The sequence below is a fragment of the Canis aureus genome, chromosome 7, assembly GCF_053574225.1.
Source record: "Canis aureus isolate CA01 chromosome 7, VMU_Caureus_v.1.0, whole genome shotgun sequence".
Taxonomy (NCBI): Eukaryota; Metazoa; Chordata; class Mammalia; order Carnivora; family Canidae; genus Canis; species Canis aureus.
The window spans coordinates 59,839,876-59,867,412 of NC_135617.1; the positions used below are offsets into that span (position 1 = coordinate 59,839,876).

The 27,537-nt window shown below is 41.1% G+C and overlaps 1 protein-coding gene across 1 annotated transcript; it reads right to left on the reverse strand.

Moving 5' to 3' along the window:
- Positions 1–1,461: 1,461 nt before the first annotated feature.
- Positions 1,462–27,293, reverse strand: SPATS1 (spermatogenesis associated serine rich 1). Its single transcript, XM_077903848.1, has 9 exons — positions 27,245–27,293; positions 26,796–26,941; positions 19,091–19,238; positions 15,155–15,276; positions 14,127–14,288; positions 10,251–10,371; positions 9,592–9,654; positions 3,830–3,945; positions 1,462–3,586 (listed from the first exon to the last, which is right to left on the reverse strand). Exons 2-9 carry the CDS (start codon positions 26,920–26,922, stop codon positions 3,558–3,560), a joined length of 888 nt encoding a protein of 295 aa, XP_077759974.1. The 5' UTR covers positions 26,923–26,941; positions 27,245–27,293; the 3' UTR covers positions 1,462–3,557.
- Between the last annotated feature and the right edge of the window lie 244 nt (positions 27,294–27,537).

The following is a 27,537-nucleotide window of genomic DNA, read 5'->3' on the forward strand; positions in this document are numbered from 1 at the left end:
AAGTAGTTCACTGCCCAAGGGACAAAAGGGACCTGAAATCTAGCTTGCACGCGGCTTACCAGGCACTGCATCTGCACACTGTGTCCACCATGAGGGCATCTTTCTCTAAGTGTCTAAAGAGATCACATGTTGCCCTGGGAAAAGCACCGCCATCCACCTTGTGGCCACTTGTCCTTTTCCCATAGCATCCCCCACCCATATCCAAGTCATTTCAGATTCCTGCACTTCTACCTCCTAGTTAGACCTCAAAACCATCTCCTTTGTGCCACTTCTGTAAGTTGCCAGATTTTGCAAATAAAAATGCAAACTCCCAGCTAAATTTGAATTTCAAACAAAAAAAAAAAAAAAAACACAGTTTTTTGACTCGTGTGTCCATTCTGTCCCTTTTCTAAAAGGGCCCCAATTTTTACTCCAGCCCACACTGCACCCAAAATAAAGAACTCATTTCTAACCAGATGATCAGAGCCACATGCAAACCATCACCACTGAAAGCTGCCCCAATAGAGTTCCCATATTTGGTAGAGACAAACACATTTCCTTAGAAATCAAGTCATTGGGATATTCGGCTTCTCATACGCTATGAGGCTGGGCCCTTCCATGCACATTAAGAAATGTTTACTTTTTACATACGTATTTCTTACAAAGTCCAGGTTGGGGAGGCTCAGTGTTTACTCTTCAAGTCAGCAGGGGCCCCCCACCCCCCAGGGTAACCCTTCCTAGAGTTCCCCAGCATTGGAAGGACACCACATAGGTTCCCACATCCTTTCCCAGAGCCCACTGGGAGGCTGGCCAGTAGACCATCCTACATCAAGCCCATTGCTCAGTTTCAGGTCAAGGCATCACTCTGTCCTGAGTTTCAGCCTCTCAGTCACTGGCATAATCTGGAGGAGCTCTGGCTCTAACATACTTCAGCAAGTCAAATCCTATAAACAAGGCTTTTTATCTGCTCAGCTTCTGAGGGCCAAATGCCTCAGAGCAAAAGGAAACAGTCTAATCAAACTGGATACCTCATACTGGAAATGTAGACAATGAATGGAATGATACAGACTATTCGTAAATCGTGCATGGAATGTAAATTATTAGCATCCTAATATCTTAATATTTGATAACTGAGAGTGCGGAGACTATAGCAACAGTATTGGAATTGTCTTCATTTAGTTTATTTGGACTTCAGAGCCCCTAGCACTAAACAGAATATTCCCTCCACCATAGGAGCCCATTGTCATTTTTCTCAGGATCTGAAATTAGAATACCTTGCGTACAATGCCAAGTTGTTACCCTAATTTTTTTTAAGATTTTATTTATTTGAAAGACAGAGAAATAGCATCAGAGCATGAGCGGGGGGAGGGGCAGAGGGAAAAGCAGACTCCCCACTGAGCAGAGAGCCCGACATGGGGCTCCATCACAGGACCTGAGCCAAAGGCAGACACTTAACTGACTGAGCCACCCAGGCATCCCAAGTTGTGACTCTAATGAATTTATTTGGAAATGTCATGTACAATCTGTTTCTATTAAGCCTGTGAGCTGCAGTTATTTAAAGAAATGAACATATGCACACACCCACATGCACACCTGCACACCCATGCTATTTACCATGTAACCTAAAGTGAGGTGAAGGGAATTTTCACATCTTAAAAGATCCAATATTTTTGTGCCTAGAAAGAAGGACTGGAATGACAGTCCTTCTATGTCATCCACATATTTTTCCCATTTGGCCATTTGGTCTATGCATTACTCTCTCCAAGAGATGCATGCACATGCCTTATGTCCTGCCCAAAGTTAGCAGTGGAACTCCTCACCTGCCAGCTTTTGTCAATGCCATGGAGTAAGTCCTGGCCACTGAGATGTGCCCACAGAGAACCCCAAATCCAATAAAAAATTACAGGAGACGGAATGTGGCCCTGCAACTCCAGGAGGTCAATTATTCAATAGCTTTCTTTTTTAATCATACCTACTTCAGTTTAGAGCAGCATGCAGGAATTATATAGACCTCCTTGAAATTTTGAGGCTGCTATGCATTTTCTAAAACTGTACTTCAGCTGCTTAATACATTTACTGGGACTTTGGAGGGACTTCTTCCCTTCAACACACCAGAATCCCCTCTGAGAGCAGTTTCCTGTTCCACCTAGATAATCCCATATGGAAATTCCTGCAAAACAATTTTTTGCATATACACTGTGTTTTCCATTACCCATCCACACGGGTGGTTGCAATTGACCTTTTCGTATATTTTAAATAATAGAAGCACAAAAACTTTTTTCAGGAGTGAATGTATCTGAGAACATCTGTTGACGCCTTCTTTTTTCTTTCCCTTTCTTAATTACTTGGTCTTATTTTCTTTTCTGGATTTTGTTGGGGATGAGCTTTGTGTCCCAGGGGCAAGAGAATCAGCACAGAGGCATGCTGATGCTAACCCAAGGAGTGGTCAGACACAGTTGTTGGCAATATAACCACCATGTTTTCTGCTAGTTGGTCCAATGATGTGTATGAAGAAAGCACGAATGTACTGTGTTCTAAACCTGCTTCATTTACTCTGGCTATGTCTAGAGATATTGTTTTGACAGGGAAAGAAATCATATCTCGTGTCTTGGGCATTTTGAGTGTCAATCTGTGCCCCAATTCTCTTTCCACTTTAAGGTTTTAGGAGACCAGACCTGCACCCCCCATTAGCCAACCAGAGGGTCTCCTTGGCAGAGCAGACTGGCTATGAAAATGCCGAGTCACTGACTTGACTACAGAGGGTCACAGCCCATCTATATACAGTTGACTTCTGTTCCCATCTTTTTCTCCAAGTATTTGCTTCTTATCTGATTGATGAAAGGCCCTAAGATTCAGGACTGGTACTCACTGAGCTCTCGTTCTGCATGGTTTTGTGAACAAAACATCAGAAATGGGGAATGGAGTTGCAGGACAATGTACCGAATTACCACTGGCGATCCAGCCTTCACATCTTTCTGACATGTACCAAATGAATAGTAGAGAAAAATCTCAAATAGTATTAATAAAATGAGAACAATTTTACCAAATTAATGAAAATTTCATACCTGCATTCTACCATTGATTTGAGAGCATCCTTCAAAAACTAAATTTAATTGAATAAAACTGAAGGCAGGCTGTCTACCAGTAGAATTGCATCAGTATTAAGTTCCCTGAATTTGGCATTTGTATTGCAACTGTTGGGAGATCTTGACCTTCAGAGATACATATTGAAGTATATAGTCTATAGGAGTAAAAGGTTATGACATCTGCCACTCATTCTCAAATAATTCCACAAAATAATAATAGCAATGAGAGAGAGGGAGAGAAAATGCACAAATTTTGACAAATGTTAACAATTGTAGATTCTGGGGGAAGGATATGTAGGTAGTTGCTCATTGTATGATTCTCACAACTTTAAGTTTGAAAATTTTCAAAATATAAAGTTAAGAAAAGCAAAGCACAATGATTACTCATCAAAGTCAAACATTTGATTTAGAACAGTCACACTGACAGAAGTGGTCAATTGGAAGAGGCTCTCCAGACTACAGTCAGTGCATGCTCTGTGGGCCTCTTTCTGTTCAGGGTTGTCTTGGGGAATCCAAAGAACCTGTGAATAGAGGCATGGAGTTAAAGGTTGTGCTCCATTATAAGACTAACCATGCTCAACCAACACACTCAACTAGCGATGCCTGGCCATGATTTCGGCCCAAGGAACCACGTTGGGGTAAAGGACACCATCCACTCTGGGAAAGGCTTTGCCTTCTCTCCTCTCTACTGCAAAGCCTCTCAAAAGCCTCTTCTGGGCTTGCCTTCAGTTTTTATACTATTCTATGAAGGTTCTTTAACCCACCAGCAGGGAGCAAATTGTGTATCAAGGGGGACGCTGGTTGCCAATTGTCAAGCTCCTCAACCTCTCTTATCTCATTCTTCAGCCTGTTGGCCTTCTCCTTCACCCAGAAAGGCAAGCTGTAGGAAGAAAACAACCCTGAGTTTGAGTTTGTCCGATGCAAAATGTACAAACACTTTCAGCACATAAGGAATTACATCCTCCAAAGTAAGAAGTCCTCCAACTTAGGACTGATGACAAAATAAAACACCGTGTTAGTTTTCAGCATTTGTCTCTCTCCCAAAGTCAGATCTCTTTTCTGCCCTTCTCTGCCCAGAGATCTGACCCCTGCAACTTGCATCACCTTGAACCCATCATATGCCCCTACCTTTGAGCTGGGCTTGGCTAATCCACTGGAGGCACCAGCAGGAGACCAGAAAGCAGGGAGAAGTTGGGTGAATTTCTCACCTAGCTCCTCTACTCCCGTTCATATCCTGAGGTACCCCAGCTTTGGCAGTGGCTGCATTTTCCACTGCCACAACCTCTTCCAGAAAGTCTTTTTCCATCTCCTGCCACACTGAGCAACAAGATCACTCTTCTTGCTGTTCAGACCTGGGAGTGGTAACAACTTCCCACTGGAGAGAGCCTCTGACTGCTTCACCCTTTCATGTAAGTTCCCTCAACTGTTTATACATCTGTAAACAGCCCTTTCATTACGCTCTCTTCAGAATCCCACCTGAGTGTGCTTTGTTTTTTTGTTATGGCCTCAGCTAATGCAGACGCTTAGCCTCCTCCCAAGTCTGTAGAGATTTGAAAGGACATATGCTGGGCTACACTGCGTATGTTCCAAGAGTTACCAGGAATTGTGACTCCTGATGAGTCAGAGAAAAGAGATGAAGAATCATTTCATCTTTTGGCAGCTATAATTTTCATACATCTTGGGAGAAATGCACCATGATTGGAAAAATGCCCCAATAAATCTGCTAGTGATGAGGAAGTCCCTGCAAGCAGGAAACAGGGGATGACCACATGGGTAATAGGTGGGAGTCAAGGGTCTCATGTAAAACTGACAGACCAATAGTAGAAGCCCAAGTAAGACCGGTAGGATCTTACTTGGGCAATATAGAAAGATTCTAGCATAAAGAATCACTGGAACAAAACCACAAGCTTTCCTAAACATCAAAACAAATAATTTCTTTAACTTTTGTTGAAGCAATCAAAACAGTAAGCCTCGTGGTAAAAATAATATAATATGCATAATAATTGTAACAAAATATGATAGAATTGAAATCAAATATGTCAAATCATTAATTCAAATTATCTTAATTCACCTATTTTTTTAATTTTTTTTGAGAGAAAAAAACACAAGTGAGTGGGGGGAGGGGCAGAGGGAGAGAAAATCTCAAGGAGACTCCCCATTGAGTATGGAGCTTGATGTAGGGCTCCATCTCACAACCCCGAGATCATGACCCAAGCTGAAATCAAGAGTCTCAGACACTTAACCAACTGAGCCACCCAGGTGCCCCTCCATTCACCTATTAAAGAAAAAAAAATTTTTAGGGTGGCTCACAAAATCAAAGTCCAATTCTGTGTCTAAAAGACAGACCTAGGGGCACCTGGGTGGCTAGTTGGTTGAGTGTCTGCCTTCAGCTCAGGTCATGATCCTAGGGTCCTGGGATCAAGCCCTGTATTGCTGAGCAGGGAGCCACCTTCTCCCTCTGCTGCTCCCCCTTGCTTCTGCTCCCTCTCTCTGTCTCTCTCTCTCTCACTCAAATAAATAAATAAATAAATAAATAAATAAATCTTTTTTAAAAATAAAAAATAAAACACAGACCTAAAACAAAGTGATTTGAAAATCTAAAAACAAAAAAATGGGTAAAAGTATATTAGTCATATACAAACAAAACAAAGTAAGAGATGTAATCTTTATATCCAGCAATGTATAATATAGGACAAAAAGCATTAAATGAGAAAAAGAAGATTTTTTTAAAAATTTAATTACAGTCAGTTAACTTACAAGGTTATATTCATTTCAGGTGTATAATTTAGGGATTCAACAATTCTATACATTAGTCAGTGCTCATCATGACAGGTGCCTTCTTCAATCCCCAGGATTTGCTTCACCCATCACCCCACCCACCTCCCCTCTGGTAACCACCAGTTTCTTCTCTACAGTGAAGAGTCTGTTTTGAGTTTATCTAAAAAGAAGATATTTTTATAATGTTAATGGCTACAGTTAACAATAGAGACAGAAATATATTAATATTTGCACAACCATTTTCAGTCCAAGCTAGGTCAAGTGAACAATTTTAATCAAAAAGATAAATCTGGGGCACCTGGGTGACTCAGTCAGTTAAGCATCCGACTCTTGGTTCAGCTCAGGTCATGATCTCCTGGTTGTGAGATCAAGACCCACTTTGGGCTCTGCTCTCAGTGCAGTCTGCTTCAGGTTCTCTCTTCTTCCCACTCACATGCTCACTCTCTCTCACTCTCTTGCACATGATAAATAAATAAATAAAATATTTTTTAAGTAAATCTTCTGGGTATGTATCTAACTTTGCATCTTGATGAAATAGACCACCTTCAAATATATAGAGAGACAATCCTCAAATTAAACATGGTCACAATGAAGAGTTGTTAAGTTTCATAAAATAAAAATAATGAAAACAACATTTTCTGGTCATTAGATGATAAAAGTAAAAATGAATTACAAAATAAAAATCAAAAACCTCTTTCACTTGGAAATTTTAAATCAAGTAATGTTTTAACCAAAAGAAAGAGACCAAAACAAACTGCAGAATTCTTCAAAAAAATAAGGATAATCTAGGGTGCCTGAGTGGCTCAGCCAGTTAAGTCTCCAACTCTTGATTTTGGCACAGGTCATAATCTCAGGGTCGTGGGATTGAACCCTATGTTGGGCTCTGCACTGGGCATGGAGCCTGCTTGGGATTCTCTCTCTCCCTCTCCCTCTCCCCCTGCCCCTTCCCCCTACTGTCTCTCAAAAACAATTTAGAAAGATAGATGATGATGATAGGTAGATAGATAAATAGATAGATAGATAGATAGATAGATAGATAGATAGATAGATATAAAAAATATATATATGGATAATCTACACATCAAAATTTATAACATATAAGCAAAGCAGTGGTCAGAGGCACTTTCATAACCCTTAGTATAGATATTAAGAAAAATTTAAAAATTAATTAAATATCCCATTCAAAAAATAGAAAAAGAAGGGCACCTTGCTGACTCAGTTGGTAGAGCATGCAACTCTTGATCTTAGGGGCATGACTTCAAGCCCCACACTGGGTGTAGAGATTACTCAAAAAAAAAAAAAAAAAAAAAAAGAGGAGTGCCTCGGTGGCTCAATTGACTAAGTGTCCAACTCTTGATCTCAGCTCAGGTCTTGGTCTCAGGTCATGGGTTCGCACCTCACATTGGGCTCCAGGCTGGGTGTGGAGTCTACTTTTAAAAAGGAAGAAGGAGGGATCCCTGGGTGGCGCAGCGGTTTGGCGCCTGCCTTTGGCCCAGGGCGCGATCCTGGAGACGTGGGATTGAATCCCATGTCGGGCTCCCGGTGCATGGAGCCTGCTTCTCCCTCTGCCTGTGTCTCTGCCCTTCCCCCTCTGTGACTATCATAAATAAATTTTAAAAAAATAAATGCAAAGGAAGAAGGAGGAGGAGAAAAATAAACCAAAATAAGCAGAAAGGAGGAAATCATAACAATAGAAGCAAAGGTTAATGTTTTAAAAACAAAGAAAGAGACAATATGTAAAAAGAATACTAAAATTTTTAAAGCTGCTTTTAAAAGAACATATACACAAACAAACCACTATCTAACCTAATGAGGAAAAAGGGGGATAAAGCACAAACACACAAAATAAATGAAAAGGGGAAAACAACAAGTGAAAGAAGAGAGGAAAAAAATTTTTAAATATTTTATTTATTCATGAAAGGCACACAGAAAGGCAGAAACATAAGCAGAGGGAGAAGCAGGCCCCCTGCAGAAAGCCTGATATGGGACTTGATCTCAGGACCCCAGGATCATGCCCTGAGCCAAAGGCAGATGCTCAGTTACTGAGCCACCCAGGTGCCCTGAAACTTTTTAAATAATAAGACTTTTTGGAATAAAAAATAAATTTGAAAATGTAAAAAATTGATAATATTCTAGAAAAATTAAATATATGAAGATCTTGAACATAGATTTTGATCTACGTGTTGAAGAATAAGTATGTTCCCTCTGTACCCAGTTTGTTGAAAGTTTTTACCATGAAATTTTGGCGAGTTTTTTCAAAAGCTTTTTCTGAATCTGTTGAGATGATAATGATTTTTATCCTTCATTCTGTTAGTGTGGTAGATCACACTCATTGACTTGGGGACATTGGACCATCTTGCATCTCTGGAATAAATTCCACTTGATTATGGTATATGATCTTTCTAATGTACTGTTGAATTTGATTTGCTAATCATTTGTTGAGGATTTTTCATCTATGCTCATCAGGGATATTGGCCTGTAATTATTGTTTCTGGTAGTGTCCTTGTCTAGTTTTGGTATTAGAATAATGCAGACCTCATCAAATGAGTTTGGAAGTGTTCTCCCTCTTCCACTTTTTTAGAAGACCTAGAAAGAATGAAATTAACTCTTCTTTAAATGTTTGAGAGAATTCACCAGTGAAACCATTTGGTTCTGGGCTTTACTTTGTTGGCAGGTTTCTTTTTTGCTTTTTTTTTCCTTTTTTTTTTTTTTTTTATGATAGTCACACAGAGAGAGAGAGAGAGAGAGGCAGAGACACAGGCAGAGGGAGAAGCAGAATCCATGCACCGGGAGCCCGACGTGGGATTCGATCCCGGATCTCCAGGATCGCGCCCTGGGCCAAAGGCAGGCGCCAAACTGCTGCGCCACCCAGGGATCCCCCGTTGGCAGGTTTCTAATACTGATTCCACCTCCTTACTAGTCATTAGCCTGGTCAGATTTATTTCCTCATAATTCAGTCTTGTTAAGTTGTATGTTTCTAGGAATTTACCCAGTTGTTTCTAGGTTGCCTAGTTGTTTAGAGTATAATCTTTTTAAAGATTTTATTTATTTATTTGAGAGAGAGCACAAGCAGAGTGAGGGGCAGAAGGAGAAGCAGACTCCCCACTGATCAGGGAGCCCAATATGGGGCTCGACCTCGGGATTCCAAGATTATGACCTGAGCCAGAGGCAGATGCTTAACTGACTGAGCCACCCAGGCACCCCTGGAAAGTGAAATTTTTTATACTGATACATATCGTTTTCTAGGTCTAAACCCTACTTGGGCAAATAGCTGAGATTCAGAATGGAGCTGAACTTAAAATATGAAATCAGAGGAATGATACTTCCCCCCAAGCATGAGACTATTCCGATGGGTTTTTCTCTGCCTCTTCAAACTCTACCATCCTCCCTGGCTGCATTCATTTAAGCATGGGTCTTTCTTTTCCAACAGCTCTTAGGTTTTAGAAATCAGGGACCCTGTCTTTTTTCTCCAATAAAACTCCCCATAGTGCATACCTAGCACAACACAGGGCCTCTGGCAGGCTGTCCATTGTATTAGCTGAAGACGTGGGCAACCCAGCTGCCAGACTCCATAGTACTTGCCCTCCAAGTGTCTCACCAAAAACCCTCCATACAAACTGCCCACCCCTGCTGGTGTGTTAAAGGTCCTCTGTGTTGGGTGTCTATGAGCTCCTCCATAGGAGAAAATTATAAATAACTGATGACTTCGTAAAGATCGGTTAGTATAAAACATGGTGAGAGAACTCACGTAGGAATTTGTGGAAGAGGCTCAAGTGGAATGAATGTATCATATTTCTTTTCATAAGGCACTCTGGAAAAAAAAAAAAGGCAACCATAACATTGGTACGGCTTCTACTTCTATCATTGTATTCAATAAAATGTCTTATTTTCTGGTTTTAATGGCCACCCATGGGCTTCAAAACTGTAAAGCTATAAAGGTGATAATTCCTATTTTAATTTTTACTAAACATGCTTAAGCCAAACATGATTAGTTTTTAGTTTTTTAAAATATTAATGTAATATGCCAACTCTTTTCTTTTAACCTAATGAACCTCCCTTTCTCCTCAGTCGCTTCAGTCTTAGTTCCAAGTGTACATCAATCCAATCAGAAGTCACTAATAAACAATCTGATTCTGTATGAAACTGAAAAGTCTTCAGATTTGTGGTGACAACTAATAGGGGCAAAATTAACAACCACCTTTTGGTAGTCAAGATCCTGTGTATAATTTCAATTACACATATGCATGTGTACAGACACTAAGGAATGAGAGATGAAAGTTTTTAGGAATTATCAGCAACCATGTTTTGTTGGAATCTACTCCTTATGAAATATACCTCATATATAGTACAGAGAGATTCAATTCCTTTAAAATTAGTGAACTAATCCTGGCATTCACATACACTTACATGGAGAAATTCACTGGTGGGAGAGTTGATCCTGTTTTGTGGAAGTCTTTACTCTGTTCTGGGTACATATATGGGTTATCTCCTGGAGTTAACGTTGGTATTCCATTCCTAGGATCAATATCTGTGAAAGATATTTAAAAACAAGATCATAAAAAGGACTGAAGGCAATCCAAAGATATGCTCTATAGATATGACAATGGAAACGAAAATTTCATGTTTTATTACGAGGTACATATTATTATGCTGTTTGTGATTGTCTTGCCTTGAGAAGACGAAAAGTGTGCTTGAGAAACGCTGTGTTTGGGAGATTTTCCAGAAAGTGTCATGATTACCTCACCCTGGGAAAGAAGAATAGCTTAGGTTCAGATGGGATGTTTTTTGGTTTAAAGTGAACGGTGAATCAAAGGTATCTGCAACGAATGAGAAATCTGCTTAAAATCTTAGCATTGGTGCACTTTGAATCCCTGTGTCCTATAAAGCTTAAGAAGAAACTGTAATTAGACTCTGCCTCTCTGACTGGATCTCAGAAGGAAATTAGCTAATGAGGAAGAGCTATAGAAGACAAAAATTATATTTTCAGGCCAATTTCCTTACAACCCATAACCACAGACCACATTTTGTTCTTCCATCTATGACAACAAGTTAGGTCTTTAAGGAACTCCACCAATGGCCTCATCATAGCTAATGGGTTAGAGTCAACCATTTATGAAACATATTTTGATTGGGTTTTTTCTATAATAAATGTGTTGAATTTGGCTCTGATCATGATCCTGGGGTTCTGGGAATGGCCCTGAGTAGGGCTCCGCGCTCAGTGAGGAGTCTGCTTCTCTCTCTGCTCCTCCCCCAGCTCGTGCTCTCTCTCTAATAAATAAATTAAATCTTTTCTAAAAAGAGAGAGAGACTTGAGAGACATTTGAACTAATCACTCAGTGTGGATCTTATTTGACTCCTAATTCAAACTATAAATATGTTTAAATTTTGTCATTCGTGAGGCAACTGAATGTTTGAACACTGAATATTTAGTGACATTAAGGAATTATTCACTTTTTAAGATATGAAAATGGTATTGTGGTCATATTAATAAAAACAATCCTTATCTATGAGAGGTACACACTGAAAATATATACAGATGCAATTATCTGATGCCTGGAATTTGCTTTAAAATAATCCCTGGAGGAGAGGGATAAAAACGAAACAAGATAAGCCACATGTTGATAATTGCTGAAGCTAAGTGATCAGGTAATATTATGCTCTTCTCTCTAGTCTGACATATGTTTGAAAATGTCCCCCCAAAAAACCTTTTCTTTGTAATAAAGGTAAAATAGGGATTATCAGTGGAGTTAGGGGAGAAAATATGTCATATTCAGGAAGAAGCCTCTCAGAAACTTCAAATATAAAGACAATACTCCATTTGTTAAACGGAATAAGAAGCATGCAAGTGATTGTGATAATTTATTCTGTATACTCAATAAATATTTCACAAGTATACCTCTACATTCATTTAGTATGTATAAAGACCATAAAACAAAGGAAGGAAGGAAGGAAGGAAGGAAGGAAGGAAGGAAGGAAGGAAGGAAGGAAGGAAGGAAGGAAGAAGGGAGGGAAGGAAGGAAGGAAAGAAGGAAGAAAAGAATAAATAGAAGGGTAATAATAATAAACAAAATTCAGGATAATGTTTACTTTGAGTTAGAAGGGAAGTGATAGGCTAGGGTTAGGATTTGAGTCAGTCATGATCATCCCATTTATTTTTTATAAATACTTGCTGCTGGCCCATTTCTAGGCAGTGAGACACAGGTGGAAGGAAGGCTCCTAAGGACCATATGAGAAAAACTTCCCTTCATTCTAAAAGGGGAAGGCAACAAGAGAGATTCCTCTTTTTCATGTTTTGAAATATAGGCATGATGCATGGAACTGCAACAGTTCTCTTGTGGCCATAAGATGACAAGTGTGAAGACAAAAATTCAACACAACTTAGAATAGCAACACAGAAAGACAAAATGAGTCTATATCTTTGATGACATCACTCAGCAACCAGTCCATATAGGCCACCTAGATTCCAAAGCTTCTTGTTAAATATATAATAAATATCTTTTGATTTAAGCCTGTGATAGTTTGGTTTTCATCTTACCGTGACCAAGAGCTTCCTAAGTACTCTACAGCTAAACTTAGTCCCTTCCTGATTTTTCTCAGTTGTTTCATATTTAAATAAATCATTTCTGTCCTACCGTATGGCTGCATGTCAGTTGGGAGTGAGAAGGGTGTGTCCAACAGGCTCATATGACGTCGGGGCTTTGGTGGAAAGCTTTGGGTCACTGTCCGCAAACCACACTGGTATCTGATACCCACCTTATCTCTGCTACTCTCTGAAGGTTGGCATTTTATTTCTGTTGTCTGCTAAAATGTGTCATCTAGTCTGATCCTCAGGAAGCCAGCCTCCTCCACAATGAATCAGGTGAGGCATAAATCTGTTCTATGATCCCTGGCCTGATGGTCCCCAGTGCACCATACGGTGATCTCCCAGCATTTCAGTTGTGAGACCTGGGCAGCTCTTCTGGCTTGCCCTCTTCATTTCATCCTTTATCTGTGTCTAAACCTCCTCTGTCTTCATGGGGCACAAATGCAGCTGTTCTTTCACATCTCCTGGGTGGGTGAACCCCTGAGGCTGGTTTTCTGCCCAAACATTGCCCACAGCTCTCACTACTCTGTTGCTCAGTCAGAGCAGATGCCATTCACTCTGACGCTGGAGGTCCTCCCTCAACCACACTCTGAAGCAGAAACCCCAGCTAGAGCCACATCTGATCACCTACTAGATTTTGGTGTCAGGAATCAAGCAGGATGCAGACTCCTCAAGGCTCCCACATCAGTGACCACTCTCCCGTCTCCCTTAAAAAGGTTTCTTGGGCATCTCTATCCAAACAAAAGCTTTGATCTTCAAAACTATTTGCCCCTGCTACAAGTTTAAAGGTCTGTTTTGAAACTCAGAAATGAGAACTTTCAGGGACGCCTGGGTGGCTCAGCAGTTGGGCGCCTGCCTTCGGCTCAGGTCATGATCCTGGGATCCAGGATCCAGTCCCGCATCAGGCTCCCTGCGAGGAGCCTGCTTTCTCCCTCTGCCTATGTCTCTGCCTCTCTCTCTCAGTCTGTGTCTCTCATGAATAAATAAATAAATCTTAAATTAAAAAATAAATCTTTAAAAAAATGAGAACTTTCTCTTTTTTTCTCTTTGTATTCCTGCCACAGCAATACATTCAGCAATAGCTGCCTCCTATACAGGTATTTCTAGAGAAAAATGTGCTATAATGGTCCATTGGTACTCAGCAACCCTAGGATCTTTTTTCTTTTTGTAAATCTATTTTCGGTAGGTTGGGACAGATAATTCACCATGTTACAAACATATATATATATATATATATATATTCATCTCAATTACTTTTAATATAATAAGCTATGAAATAAAGTGTGCACTTCAGGCTAGGGTTTATGGGATATTTTCCTTTTGAAGACTATAATGCACAATTTAAATACATATGATGGGCAGCATCTAACTGAAACAAAAATTATTTTCTTCAGACATGAATGAAGGCTTCTATTAATAAATAGCTGAGAGAACTTATCTGAGGACTTAAATGTCACATTAGCATTTTCTGAAATTCAGAGAAAAACAAAAATGTGGATCAGCATATGTTGGGAGTTCTTTGCCAAAAAGTACAGTCTGCCAACCATCCTTTCTTCACTTTCCTTTCTTCCTGGCTGCACTAGAGTGACATAGTGACCCCAGAGAGCTGACACCAGCCACGGAACATTGGGCCTGCAGAACCCAACTCAAGAGAGTATTTTTAGGCATGGCACAGTCAAGGTCCAGGAAGAAAATATTACCATATTTCTTCCTCCCAAAGCACTTGTCCACTATTCTCTCTGATAGAGACCTCCTGTTGCCAAGGAAGACTCCATTAAAGAAACACTGCTTTCCAACATGGTAGGTGTGGATATTGCTGCTAAATCTCGGGTAAAATGTCCACTCAGGACGATGCCCATCTTCTGCAAGACATCAGAAATCCTTCCATCAGCATCTCTCCCAGCCTCACATAATGCAATTAAATGACAGAAAAGTTGTCCCAGGGAAACTCTGACTGTACTGTACTTTATCAACGTATATAATTCCTTGCTTCCACATCAGGGGCAGGGTTAATCTCTGGGGGATTAGGTTCCAAAAGGAAGGGAAGTGGAGAGAAAGGTATCTAAGAGGCCTCTTTTTTTTTTCCTTTTTACCCACTCATCCAAAAATAAAGCCAATTTTATGGTTGGAAGTGATATACGGAATGGGAAGCTCAGAGAGTTTTATAAGCACCTGTGATCCAACCTTCACTCTGATAAGCAGATAGGAGAAACAGAAGGCCCATCAACCAGGGAAAGGCCAGGCCAACCATGGCAATTCCAAGTCTTCTGTGTAAAATGGGTAGGTCTATATTAGCCACCTAGATTTATATGTATTCACACAGAAAGAAATCCATGATCTCTTATGTACTACTTTCCACTAGTGCAAATATGGTTATATATATACTACAACCTATATATACATAAGTACATACATATACACAAAATTCCTCATGGCTATGGGGAACAATGGGGATACTGCTGGAAAACACTGGAAAAGGGGTTTTTATACTCTAAATATTATTTTAAAACTTTGCCATGGTACTTTTATCATTTTTATATAAAGCCATGTCAGTTTTGAAAAATATATAATGATAGCTCTGCAGCAGAGTCACTGTAAGAATTAAGACAAAATGTGTCAAACACCTAGCACTTCCTGAGTCTTCAGTGAACAGTGCCCAATAGTCTGGCAGACTTCTGGAAAGCCCTGGACATGCAGGCAGGCAGAGGAGGTGCTATGACATACTCACTTGTCTGTAATTTAAGCAAGCTGAACTCCTCAGGATATTTATCCTTCAGGTCCTCAGGCAATGATGTTTCAGAGGAGTGAACAGAATGTGAGGAGGATTTCAGATCCAAATCTGCAGCAAGGCTGGAAAGAGGAAGAGGAACAATTAGATTATTCTATGTTCTTAAATGGGTAGTTAGAACCTGATTTTACACAGTTTACACTAGAACTACCCTCATAATAACGAGGCCTGCCCCTCCATAAATGTCCACATCCTATCATTTATTTACTCACAGTCTGATGGGACTGACACATAGTCAAAAGAAGCATCCTAAAAAACAGTGTGATGACTCTCAAAAAAATATAGTATCCCCATATAACCCAGTGATTTCACTCCTACCCAAAGAATTGAAAACAGAGACTCAAATTCTTGTAAACAAATGTTCTTTGCAGCATTACTCACATTAGCCACACAGTGGAGACCACCCAAATGTTCACTGGCAGGTGAACTGATAAGCAAAGAGTGACATTGACATACAATGGAATATTATTCAGCCATAAAAAAGAATGGAGTTCTGATATACGCCACAACATGAATGAAACTTTAAACATTGTGCTAAATGAAATAGGCCAAATACAAAAGGACAAATATTGTATGATTCCATTTATATGAAATATCTTAATAGGTAAATTTGGAGAGACAAAAGGTAGAGGTTAGTATATTAGGATAGTTAGAGTACCAGGGTCTAGGGAGAGGGGAGAATGGGGAATCATTGTTTAATGGGAACAGTGCTTCTGTCTGGACTAATGAAAGTGTTTTAAAAATAGCAGTGAGGGACGCCTGGAAATCTCAGTGGTTAATGTGCCTTTAGCCCAGGGCATGATCCTGGAGTCCCAGGATCAAGTCCCACATCCGGCTCCCTGCAGGGAGCCTGCTTCTCCCTCTGTCTATGTCTCTGCCTCTCTCTCTCTGTCTCTCATGAATAAATAAATAAAATCTTTAAAAAAAAATAGCAGTGATAGTTGTGCAACATTGAAAGGTAATTAGTGCCAGTGGGTAAAAATGGATAAAATGGCAAGTGTTATGTTATATATAATTCACCCCAAATTTTTTTTAAAAAAGGAATGAAGTACTGATACATGTTGCAACATAGATGAATTTTGAAAACATGACAATGAATAAAAGAAGCCAGACACCAGGGCAGCCCGGGTGGCTCAGCGGTTTAGCGCCGCCGTCAGCCCAGGGCCTGACCCTGGAGACCCGGAATCAAGTCCCACATCGGGCTCCCTGCATGGGGCCTGCTTCTCCTTCTGCCTGTGTCTCTGCCTCTGTCTCTCTCTCCTCTCCGTGTATTCTTATGAATAAATAAATAAAATCTTTAAAAAAAAAGAAGAAGCCAGACACCAAAGATCACATATTCCATTTATATGAAATGTCCAGAATAGGCAAATCTATAGAGATAAAAAGTACATCAGTGGTTGTCTAGGGCTGGGGCGATAGGGGACATGGTGGGAGTGGCTGCTCAAGAATACAGGCTTCTTTTGGGGGTGATGAAAGCATTCTAAAAAAAATTTTTTAAGATTTTATTTATTTATTTATTTATTTATTTGGAAGACAGAGTAAGTGAGGGAAAGAGAGCACATGAACAGGGGCAGAAGGAGAAGGAGAAGCAGACTCCCTGCCAACCGGAGAGTCTGGCTTGGGGCTCAATTCTGGGCCTGCAAGATCATGACCTGAGCCAAAGGTAGACGCTCAACCAACTGATCCACCCAGGTGCCCCAAAAATGTTCTAAAAACCATTGAATTCCACACTTTACAAGGGTGAATTACACACTATGTGAATTACATTTCAAGAAAACTCTCACCAAAAGATATGCATGTTTGATAAAACCATTAAATGGAAATGAAAAATCAATAAATATAAAGAGAAGAGGAAGACGTAATCAAAAAGCAAACCTAAACTGAAATGGTTGTAATAACAGAGCATTGCGTTTAGTGCTGAAGTTCCTGGCCATTAGGAAAAAACCTACAACAAACTATTTTTCAGCAGAGAAAGCAATCACTTCTGGTTTAAGTGATGTTGCATTTGACAGGTGGCCTCAGACAGTGTCTTTAGGTATCTGTTATCAAATCATGGAATATTTTCTTATAATATTACATCACTCTCATAGTTGAATAGCTTCCAAGCAACTTCATGATCCTCGTCTCATTTGCTCTTTGCTAATACCCCTATGAAGTAGGTAGGATCAATATAATAATTTCCATTTGAAAAGGAAATGGACCACAGAGAAGGTAATGCTAAAAACACACATAGACAGGGTCAGAGCTGGATCTGCAGTCTAACTTTTTTATGGTGCCCAGAAATCATAAACAACTATAGTACAGTAACTCACAACTCTTATATAGCACGATCTCTGGTTTTAAATTTTATTTTTTTAAATTATTTATTCATGAGAAACACAGAGAGAGAAAGAGACAGAGACACCGGCAGAGGGAGAAGCAGGCTCCATGCAGGGAGCCCGACGTGGGACTCGATCCCGGGTCTCCAGGATCACGCCCTGGGGCCAAGGCAGGTGCCAAACCACTGAGCCACCCAGGGATCCTCTCTGGTTTTAATAAACATATGAATACAAATGTCCTTTAACTTTTATAACATGCAGATAGAGCAAAATTGCAATAACTCAGAGTCCCCCTTCCCAGTTCAGAACATATGATAATTTTAATATTCGGGTGATATATGTCTCACCTAAATATTTTTTAAAGGCTTTCCTAAACAAACTATATAGAAAAGTTTGCAAAGATAAAAGGAATTTTCCAAAAAAAATTTAGAACGAATAACATTTGTTTACTCAACAAACATTATGGGATCCCTGGGTGGCGCAGCGGTTTGGCGCCTGCCTTTGGCCCGGGGCACGATCCTGGAGACCCAGGATCGAATCCCACGTCGGGCTCCCGGTGCATGGAGCCTGCTTCTCCCTCTGCCTGTGTCTCTGCCTCTCTGTCTCTCTCTGTGTGACTATCATGAATAAATAAATAAAATCTTTTAAAAAAAATTATCTAAGTACGTTTTGTGGCAAACACCATTCTAGACACTAGGAATTCAAAGATAGTCTCAGCCTTCAGGAGCTTAAGATCTAGGGGGAGAGGGCACCTGGCTGGCTCAGTGAGTGTAACATGAGACTCTCAGGGTTGTGGTTTCAAGCCCAATGTTCAGTGTAGAAATTACTTAAAAATAAATCTTTAAAAAATATATTAACATTGATTCTCTAAAAGGTAAAATTATCATGATTTATAACATTGTTTTTATACTTTCAAAATTTCTACAATGCACTTACTTTCATTATAACAAAAATTGTTTTTAAAAAAGGCTTTCAAAACTTTTTACCGTAAAGAAATCTAAACAGAGAAAAGCACTTACAACAAATACAGTTTTACAAATAATTGTAATGCCAGCCTTCCCCTCGCACTCTTCCCCTCACCCACTATTCACCAGAAACCATTTGTGTGTCCCCATCCTCAGGAATTAACCACTATCCTGACTCTGACTCTTATGGTAATCATGGCTTTGCTTTTCTTTAAGATTCACCACTACGTATGTATTCCAAAAAATATAGTTTAGTTTCGCTTGCTTTTGAACTTCATAATGACAAGCTTGCACAGGCAGCACATATTGTACGCCATGGAGTCTTCCAATCACTTTCCATGTATTTACTTATTTAATCCTCCAAACAATTCTATGAAATATTATCTCCATTTCATAGATGATAAAACTGAGGCCCAGGAGGTAATTTTCCCAAGCTCATACAGATGAACTTGCCAGAGCTAGGATTTGAACGTAAACAGTCTGGCTCCAGAATCCATGCTCTGGCCAAACATGACATGCTACCTCTCAGAATGTTGGGCTTTCTGGTCAGAATTTACCCCAATAGTTATGGTCTTCATTGCACCTTTACTTACTCTAGGTGAACAGACACTTTGCACGGGCCTGGAGGCTCACTCACACTAAGACATGTTTCAACAGAAGATGAGGGGCTGACCTTTCTGCCAGAGGGTGTTGTGTTGGCAAAGCATCCCTTAGATTCCAGAAAATCACTGGGTTTAGTACCTGAAAACACATCACCATTGGATTTCATTAGGGAAATGAAATGCCTACCCCTCCCTCTTGTTCCCTAGATTATATAAATTAGTTTCAAAAACTAACATTTATTGAGCAGTTATTGTTATTGTGTATTGGGGATCATGTTAACACCTTACACACATTATCCCATCTAATTCCCATAACGGCTCACAGACATAAGTATTGCTTATCCTTCCATTTCACTAAGGCACAGATGAGGTTAAGCAACTTGCCTAAGATCATACAGAAAATACACACCTAGGTCCAGATTTGATCACAGCTCTTGTGACGCTAATGTCAAAAATCCTAACTACTATGCTAGACCACTTGTCCCTCCAGAGTCTGCCTACCTTGAATTAAGTGGAAGAGAGAACATCTGAATCAAGCTATATATCTGTACATTGTATTGAGCATCTCAAGACAATATTCCAAAGGATTTATTCATGGAAAGACTGATGAATAATCCAAAGAAGTGCCATCAGAAACTTCCATGGGTTCCCCTCACACTGTAGTTGTCATTAATTTATATATACGTCTTCCCCACCAGACTTACTATGATGTCTTATTCACCTTCGCAGCATCCAGAACAGTGTCTGACACAAAGTAGATGCTCAACAAATATTTGAGCACATAAGTGAAAAAGAATTATAACTCCCCAAACCACTTTCAATTACAAATAAGGCAGTCCTGAAAGCCAGGGTTGTCAGCTAGAGAATCATAACTATTATCTTCACTCTGCTATACAATTACTGATTCGTGAAAGTCAATCTGTTCTCTCATTATTTTATAGAGCTGTGTGCCTGGCCAGTCACTTAAAAAAAAAAAAGTCAGATGAATGGTTATTGCATTTCCATATGCATAACTTTACAGAGCATAGAAGCTCAATAGATACAATGTAACCTCTAGGTATAAGGAAATTATAAAAAGTAGGAAGCAGACCTCTGTGACTCTCCAGTAATTTCCCTCCCCCCCACCAGTATCCCCATTCTTGGGTTTTTCAGGGTATGGCATAGGGACTTCCTGCATCAAAATTACTTGGGAAGCCTGTTAAAAATACAGATTCTCAAATCCCATCACAAACCCACCGAATTAGAGTCTCCCTAAGTGAGGGCTGGGAACCCGCATTTTGAGTAAGTCCTCCTTCCTCTGCAGCAATTAGGCTCATGTTCTGCAGTGATATTGCTTCTCTTCAAGTCTAGCTCCACCACTGCATTCTATCCCATCCCACTTGCTGATTCACAAATGCACAGAATTTCTCGAATTTGCTTGGTTACGAGGATCACCCTGGGGCGCTTGTTCAACATACGTATTCCAGGGCTATGACCCAGACCTACAGGGGAAGACCTGGGTATCATTTTGGTTAAGAAGCATCTCAGTGATACTCAGAGCCAGGCAAACATAGGAAGAGTTATTCTGGAATATGCCACAGTACCTAGAGCAGTCCCAGGTAAAGGAAGGGTCAACAGATTGCTTGAGGTGTGAGTAGCTGGGTGAAGTGGAGTCCAGGGGAGGGGCTGAAAAAGACATGGAGCTATGAAGAAGAGAGCACAGGTTCCCAGTAGCCAAAGGAGCAACCACCCACCTACAAGCCATGAAAGTAGTGTCAACAAATGTAACATAGACCACACTCTGACCACAATGCAATACAATTAGAAATCAATAATAAAAAGACAGCCAAAAAACATCCATAAACTTGGAAACTCAAACCACACTTCTAAATATTTCATATAAAAGAAGACATGGTGATGGAAATCATGAAGTGCTTAATGGTCAATGACATAAGTACTATAAATCAAAACTTGTGGTTGTCCAAGTAAAGCAGTAAGTAGAAACTAAAGCCTGAAATGCATTTACTGTATATCCTGTATTTCACCAAATATGAGGCACCAGCAATTCTAATAACATTAGTATTTTATGTACCACAAAGAACAAAGGCTGCCAATTAAACTGTGACAGAATGCTTTATTATATATTTATTGAATCACTCTCTCAGACTTAATTTTAGATTTTAAGCATGGATCATCCATGTGCATGTTCAAAGAAGGAAAATATAAGCAAAACAAATTGGTTCGTATAAGCCATTCTGAAACCTTGCATTCAAAAGTCTGATTACTGAATCACTTTTCAACTCAATCAGCTATGTCCACATTTTCCACCTAAATTGACCTCAATGCAACAAGTATGTGGGTGATGCAGCACTTCTTAAATAAGTGCTCCTCAAAGCCTCTGGAACATTCTTCCAAGGCACTGACACACCTTCTGCATTATTCAGTGCTCATTCAGCAAAGTTTCTAACAATGACTTCACATTTGCTGCTGGGCCCACTCAACTTCAGAGATGACAACTCTGAAAAATGTCCATGGTAGAACTGACTGGTTAAAAAACAAAGATTCCAGGGATGCCTGGGTGGTGCAGTCAGTTAAGCATCTGATTCTTGATTTCAGCTCAGGTCATGATCTCAGGGTCTTGAGATCAAATCCCCCGTCAGGCTCTGTGCTCAGCACGGAGACTGCTTGAGATTCTTTCTCTCCCACTCCTTCTACCACTCCTGCTGATACACCCTCTCTCACTGTCTCTCTCTCTCAAATAAATAAATAAATCTTTAAAAACAACGAAAAAACAAAGATTCCAAAAGTAATGAGCTAAACTTGCAATGCAATAAATAAGGAAAAAAAGAATAAGCCCCTCAAAATGATAAGAAAGGATATAATAAAATAAAAACAGAAATTAATGAAATGGAGGTGGGGGGTTGGGGTAACTGGGTGATGGACATTAAGGAGGGCACATGATATAATGAGCACTGGGTGTTACATAAGACTGATGAATCACTGAACTCTACCTCTGAAATGTCCAATTACTTGTTCAAGGTTACAGAGCTATAGAGTATAATTTATAAAATGTAGTTTGATGTTACAGTAATCAAGATGGTATGGCACTAACCCTAACAGATAAATCAAGAGAACAAAAGATAAAATGTACATAGAATAAAGTTTTATGTAAAAGTGGCATTTCATATCTTTAAGGAAAGAATTGATCATTCAAAAATACTGTTGGGGGGATCCCTGGGTGGCGCAGCGGTTTGGCGCCTGCCTTTGGCCCAGGGCGCGATCCTGGAGACCGGGGATCGAATCCCACGTAGGGCTCCCGGTGCATGGAGCCTGCTTCTCCCTCTGCCTGTGTCTCTGCCTCTCTCTCTCTCTCTCTCTCTCTCTCTCTTTCTGTGACTATCATAAATAAATAAAATCTAAAAAAAAAAAAAAAAAAAATACTGTTGGGGGCAGCCCAGGTGGCTCAGCGGTTTAAGCGCCACCTTCAGCCCAGGGCGTGATCCTGGAGACCTGGGATCGAGTCCCACGTAGGGCTCCCTGCATGGAGCCTGCTTCTCCCTCTGCCTGTGTCTCTGCCTCTCTCTCTCTCTCTCTCTCTGTCTCTCATGAATAAAAAAATAAAATCTTTAAAAAAAAAACTTGAAATAAAGGATGTACCTGGAGAAATGATAATTGAATGTTTACATAATCTTAGCTTGGGGAAGTTATTTCTAAGATATCAAATACAAGCAAAATAAAGGAAAAGATGCATAGTTTTGAATGCATATACATTTAAAACTTCCAGGACATCTGGGTGGCTCAGTGGTTGAGCGTCTGCCTTTGACTCAGGGCGTGATCCAGGGGTCCAGGATCAAGCCCACATCAGGCTCCTTTCAGGGAGCCTGCTTCTCACTCTGCCCATGTCTCTGTCTCTCTCTGTGTGTCTCTCATGAATAAATAAATAAAATCTTTAAAAAAAAAACCTTCCATAGCAAACTATAAACTGGAGGAAAGTTTATAGCATACACAATAAGAAAAAGAGTTAACAGTTACAACAAATAATGAGTTTTTATAAATGTATAAGATGAAAATAAATACCCAAAGAGAAAAAAAATGGTCAAAGGACATGATTAGGTAATTCATTAAAACATACACACACACACACAAATAGCCCATACACATTTGAAAAAAAAATCCATCCTTCCTAATAATCAAAGAGATGAATTTAAAACAAGATACCAGGGCATCCCGGGTGGCTCAGCGGTTTAGCACCACCTTCAGCCCAGGGCGTGATCCTGGAGACCTGGGATCGAGTCCCACATAGGGCTCCCTGCATGGAGCCTGCTTCTCCCTCTGCTTGTGTCTCTGCCTCTTTCTCTGCATCTCTCTGTGTCTCTCATGGATAAATAAATAAAATCTTAAAAAAAAAAAAAACAAGATACCAGTATTTGCTATGAGTTTGCAAATACCCAACGTTGGCACAGCTTGGGGGAATGGCATTCTTGTACATTGCTAGTGGAAACATCTTGGGATCCCTGGGTGGCGCAGCAGTTTGGCGCCTGCCTTTGGCCCAGGGCGCGATCCTGGAGACCCGGGATCGAGTCCCACGTCAGGCTCCCGGTGCATGGAGCCTGCTTCTCCCTCTGCCTGTGTCTCTGCCTCTCTCTCTCTCTCTCTGTGAAACTCTCATAATAAATAAATAAAAAAAAAAAATTAAAAAAAAAAAAAAAAGGAAACATCTCCATCTTACTAAAAAGCACTCAGCCATATGCATCCTCCAAAGCCTGTGAGAAGTGCACTTCTGATGCAGTGGTTCTACTTCTAGAAACATATCTATGAAAAAGGTATGAAATTTACCTATAAGTGGTTGACTTTATTTTTTTTAAGATTTTATTTACTTATTCATAAGAGACAGAGAGGCAGAGTCATAGGCAGAGGGAGAAGCAGGCTCCCTGCAAGGAGCTGGATGCGGGACTTGATCCCAGGATCCGGGGATCATGCCTAATCATTTTTTAAAGATTTATTTATTTATCTTAGAGACAGAGGAGAGAATGCATGTGGGGGTGGGGGAGCAGAGGAAAGAGAGAGAGAATCTTGAGCAGGGCTCAGATTCAAGCCTTCTGTCGAGGCTCGATTCCACGACCCTGAGGTCATAGAGTCAAAGTCAAAAGTCAGATGCTTAACCTACTGAGCCACCCAGGGCCCCAGTGGTTGCCTTTTCATAGCATGTAAACATTCTAATTATATTTGCTCTTAAAGGACTGGAGAGTTCACCAAAGCAAGAACTGGTTGCTATGGATTGTTGTTTTTTTTTTTTTTAATTTTAGGACCAAATTTTAAATATATTACATAACCCTGAACAGCAAGCGGTGAAATCGTGTCTACAAATTTAGCATATTTCCTTGTTTGCTTAAGAAGTTTTGTGTTGGCAACTGTCTAGAAAGCGGCCTGTGGTTCCTGTAGCAGGCGAAGACTTGTCTGACAGGCAAGGCAGGTAGGAAGAGCCATCTCTCTGCTAAACAGGCAAAGAGCACATCCTCCAAATTGAACTGACTACAGGATCATTCTAGAAGTAACTAAGCCTCAAATCCAACCTGTAGACACTTAAACATGGCCTCCGGCTGCCTCTCCGCAATCCCTCAAGTAGAAGAGTGCTAGAATTGCAAGTCTGACCCCTCACATTCTGACAATGATGCTCTCTGGTTTTTTTGTTTGTTTGGTTGGTTCTGTTTTGTTTTGTTTTTTTAAGATTTTATTTATTTATTCATGAGAGACAGAGAGAGAGAGAGGGAGGCAGAGACACAGGTAGAGGGAGAATCAGGCTCCACACAGGGTGCCTGATGTGGGACCTGATGTAGGACCCGATCCCGGGACTCCAGGATCACGCCCCAGGCAGAAGGCAGGAGCTACACCGCTGAGCCACCCAGGGATCCCCCAACTCTTTGTGTAAACAAGTAATATCCAATTACTTCAAGCAAGTCCATTACCTCCCCAGCCCAGCTCCCATCACCTGCCCCACCTCTATCTAGCTCACTGGGCTGCGGTGATACCAAGCAGCTAGGGTACATCCTTCTTGAATTGATAAATGTTATTCAAATTCAATGTCCAGTAAGCCGAATGGTAGGAAACTCTAACAAGTTCGCTAAAACACTATGATTCAACAGAAAGGACCTGAGAGAAAGTTCTGGCAACAAGAAAGGAATTTAGGGAGAAATGGAGACTTTAGAAGAAAGTCTGTTTCTTTGGTACCATCTGTGGAATTCACGCTAATTATTTCCATTTCTTTAGGCAGGAATAACACCTTACATAACCAAGGCACTTTCACATACTTGTCATCACAGCCGATTTACACAATAGCATGGTCTGGCAGCAGAAAATAATACATTAAGCCAAGTTAGCTTAATATGGATACCTTTTAAACAAACACTCAGTTTCTCACTCCTGCTTATCTGCTCAACAAACAACCTAAGTGTATGTAGGACCGTGGTTTTTAACCTTTTTTTTTTGGATCACAGAGTCCCCTGAGAAGTAATGAAAGCAATGGGCTCTCCTTGCTGGAAAAATGCACATACACCCACAGTTTTGCATTCATCACCAACTGGTTCGTGGAGCCCCTTCCTGCTCGAAACCCATGAACTCCATGTTAATCTGAGCTCAGATACGGTCTGCTGATGGGACACACCTACAGAACAGAAAAGGAAGTCATCCACCTTTGCTTGATGTGCTCTGAGGAATCTCAGGGTCTGGTGCTCTTCTAGTACCCCTAACTCAAAACCATGAAGCCCCTCTACCCCACCTTTAAAACAACAGCTCCCTCCATTACCTGAGCTCAACCTGGAAGCTGCAAAAAAAGTCTGGAGCTTAAAGTTAGAATCCCAATGCCTTTGTCTCCTTCACCTAGCCACATTGGGCAATTAATGGTTCTAACTCCTTCTGCTCTTCTGGTCTCCACCTCTGGGTGGGCCCGGGGAGTCATACTTCTCTCTCCATGCAAAGGAGAAGGAGGAGGAGGAGATTGGAGATCAGTAATACAAAAGACTGAGGACCAAGCAATGATCTGATGGGGCAGAGACAGAACATTCTACAATGTTCCCTTTTTGCAGCCTGCAGGCTACTCACCTATAAACGCCAACCTAGGCATATACTCATTCCAAGGTTTTCCGAGAAACTATGGCTGTTCCGCTCCATGATCCTGTTCTCTAAAGGCAGTGTGCCTCCAAACACCCTTCTCAGCCTTCAGAACTGATTAGGGAGCCACCATCCATTATTTAATTTAAACCTTTCCTTAAAGTATTCATACTTTCCACCTGAGCTGCCCCAGCCCATAAACAGTGCCACAAATATACTAATAGCTGAGCAAAGGGGGGGGGGGGTGGGGAGTAGTGGATGAAAGGGTATAGGTTTGGGGGACCAGAAGACTACTGTCAAATCTCAACTTCACCATTTATTGATTGAAGTCCTGGGCAACTCAAACCTCTGGCTCTCTTTATCATTAGTAATATACCCCTGGGGCCGTTATGAGATCCAAGGAGGTAATTTTGAGAATCTCAGCTTTGAGCTGCTACCTGCCTCATCAGATCTTGGCTTAACACAGAAGTGGGCTACTATTCAGGGAGTTCTTTCTATATGCTCGCAAACTGGCCTGCCTTTAAATTTTAAGTGGTCTGAACTTCTCAGCTTTAGTATGCTTGGATCTGGGGACCAAATCCACACCCAGCCCTCCTGACTTCAACTCAACTGTATCTCTTCTCCACCACCGTCATGTCAGAGTCTCTTTTCTCTTGAACCTTCTCCAGCTCTCTGCTGCGGGTCGCTCTGCAGATGGAGGGGAGATGATAGTCCCGTGGAGAGCTTCCAGCGTGCATGGACTCGGCTATGCATGTGCTGATTTTAAGTATTAAAAGCAATCCGGAGACAAAGAAAAGACCTTTGTAAGAAAGGCATCCATCAAAGCAAAGAAAGAGAAAGTCCACAAGCCCTTGAAAAGCCCAGAGGGCAGGGCTGACGTGTGCATCAGAGCCTCCCTGCCGCCCTCCCTCTCTCCCTCTCCCCGGACTTTCCTCGCCCGGACGTCCCCCGAGTTCCCCTGGGGTCTGTCTCCGCCCGGGATCACTGCCCCGCCAGCCCCGGGTGCTTCTTCCCTTCCCATCCCCGGGCTTCCTTCCCCCGTTCCCCCCCTGCGGAGACCTCCACCGTCTGCGCTGCGAGACCAACGCACCACCCGGCGGGCGAGGAACCCGCGTGGAGCGCGAGGGCGAGGGGCAGCGGGGCGGCCAGCTGCGCGGGGCGGTGGGGGGGGGGGGGTCCCCAGGCCCCCGGGGCCGCGCAGGGCTCTGCTCCCCGCCCCTGCCAGCTATGAGAGCTGCTCAGTGTTTCTGGTTTGTTTTTGTTTTTGTTTTTGTTTTTTTAAGAGTTGTGATTTTTCTCCAAGCAGATATCATTATTGGAACTGTAGCCTCTGGTGGCAGTTGAAAGACAGG

Bases quoted from the DNA above. Each gene is read 5' to 3' on its own strand.
- SPATS1 (XM_077903848.1), bottom strand. From the start codon at position 26,922: ATGCACGCTGGAAGCTCTCCACGGGACTATCATCTCCCCTCCATCTGC. The intron at 19,239-26,795 runs GTTGAGTTGAAG...ATGTGTTTTCAG, and splicing joins GGTGGTGGAGAAGAGATACA to GTACTAAACCCAGTGATTTT. The intron at 3,946-9,591 runs GTGAGTTCTCTC...TTCTTCCTACAG, and splicing joins CCTCTTCCACAAATTCCTAC to CTTGCCTTTCTGGGTGAAGG.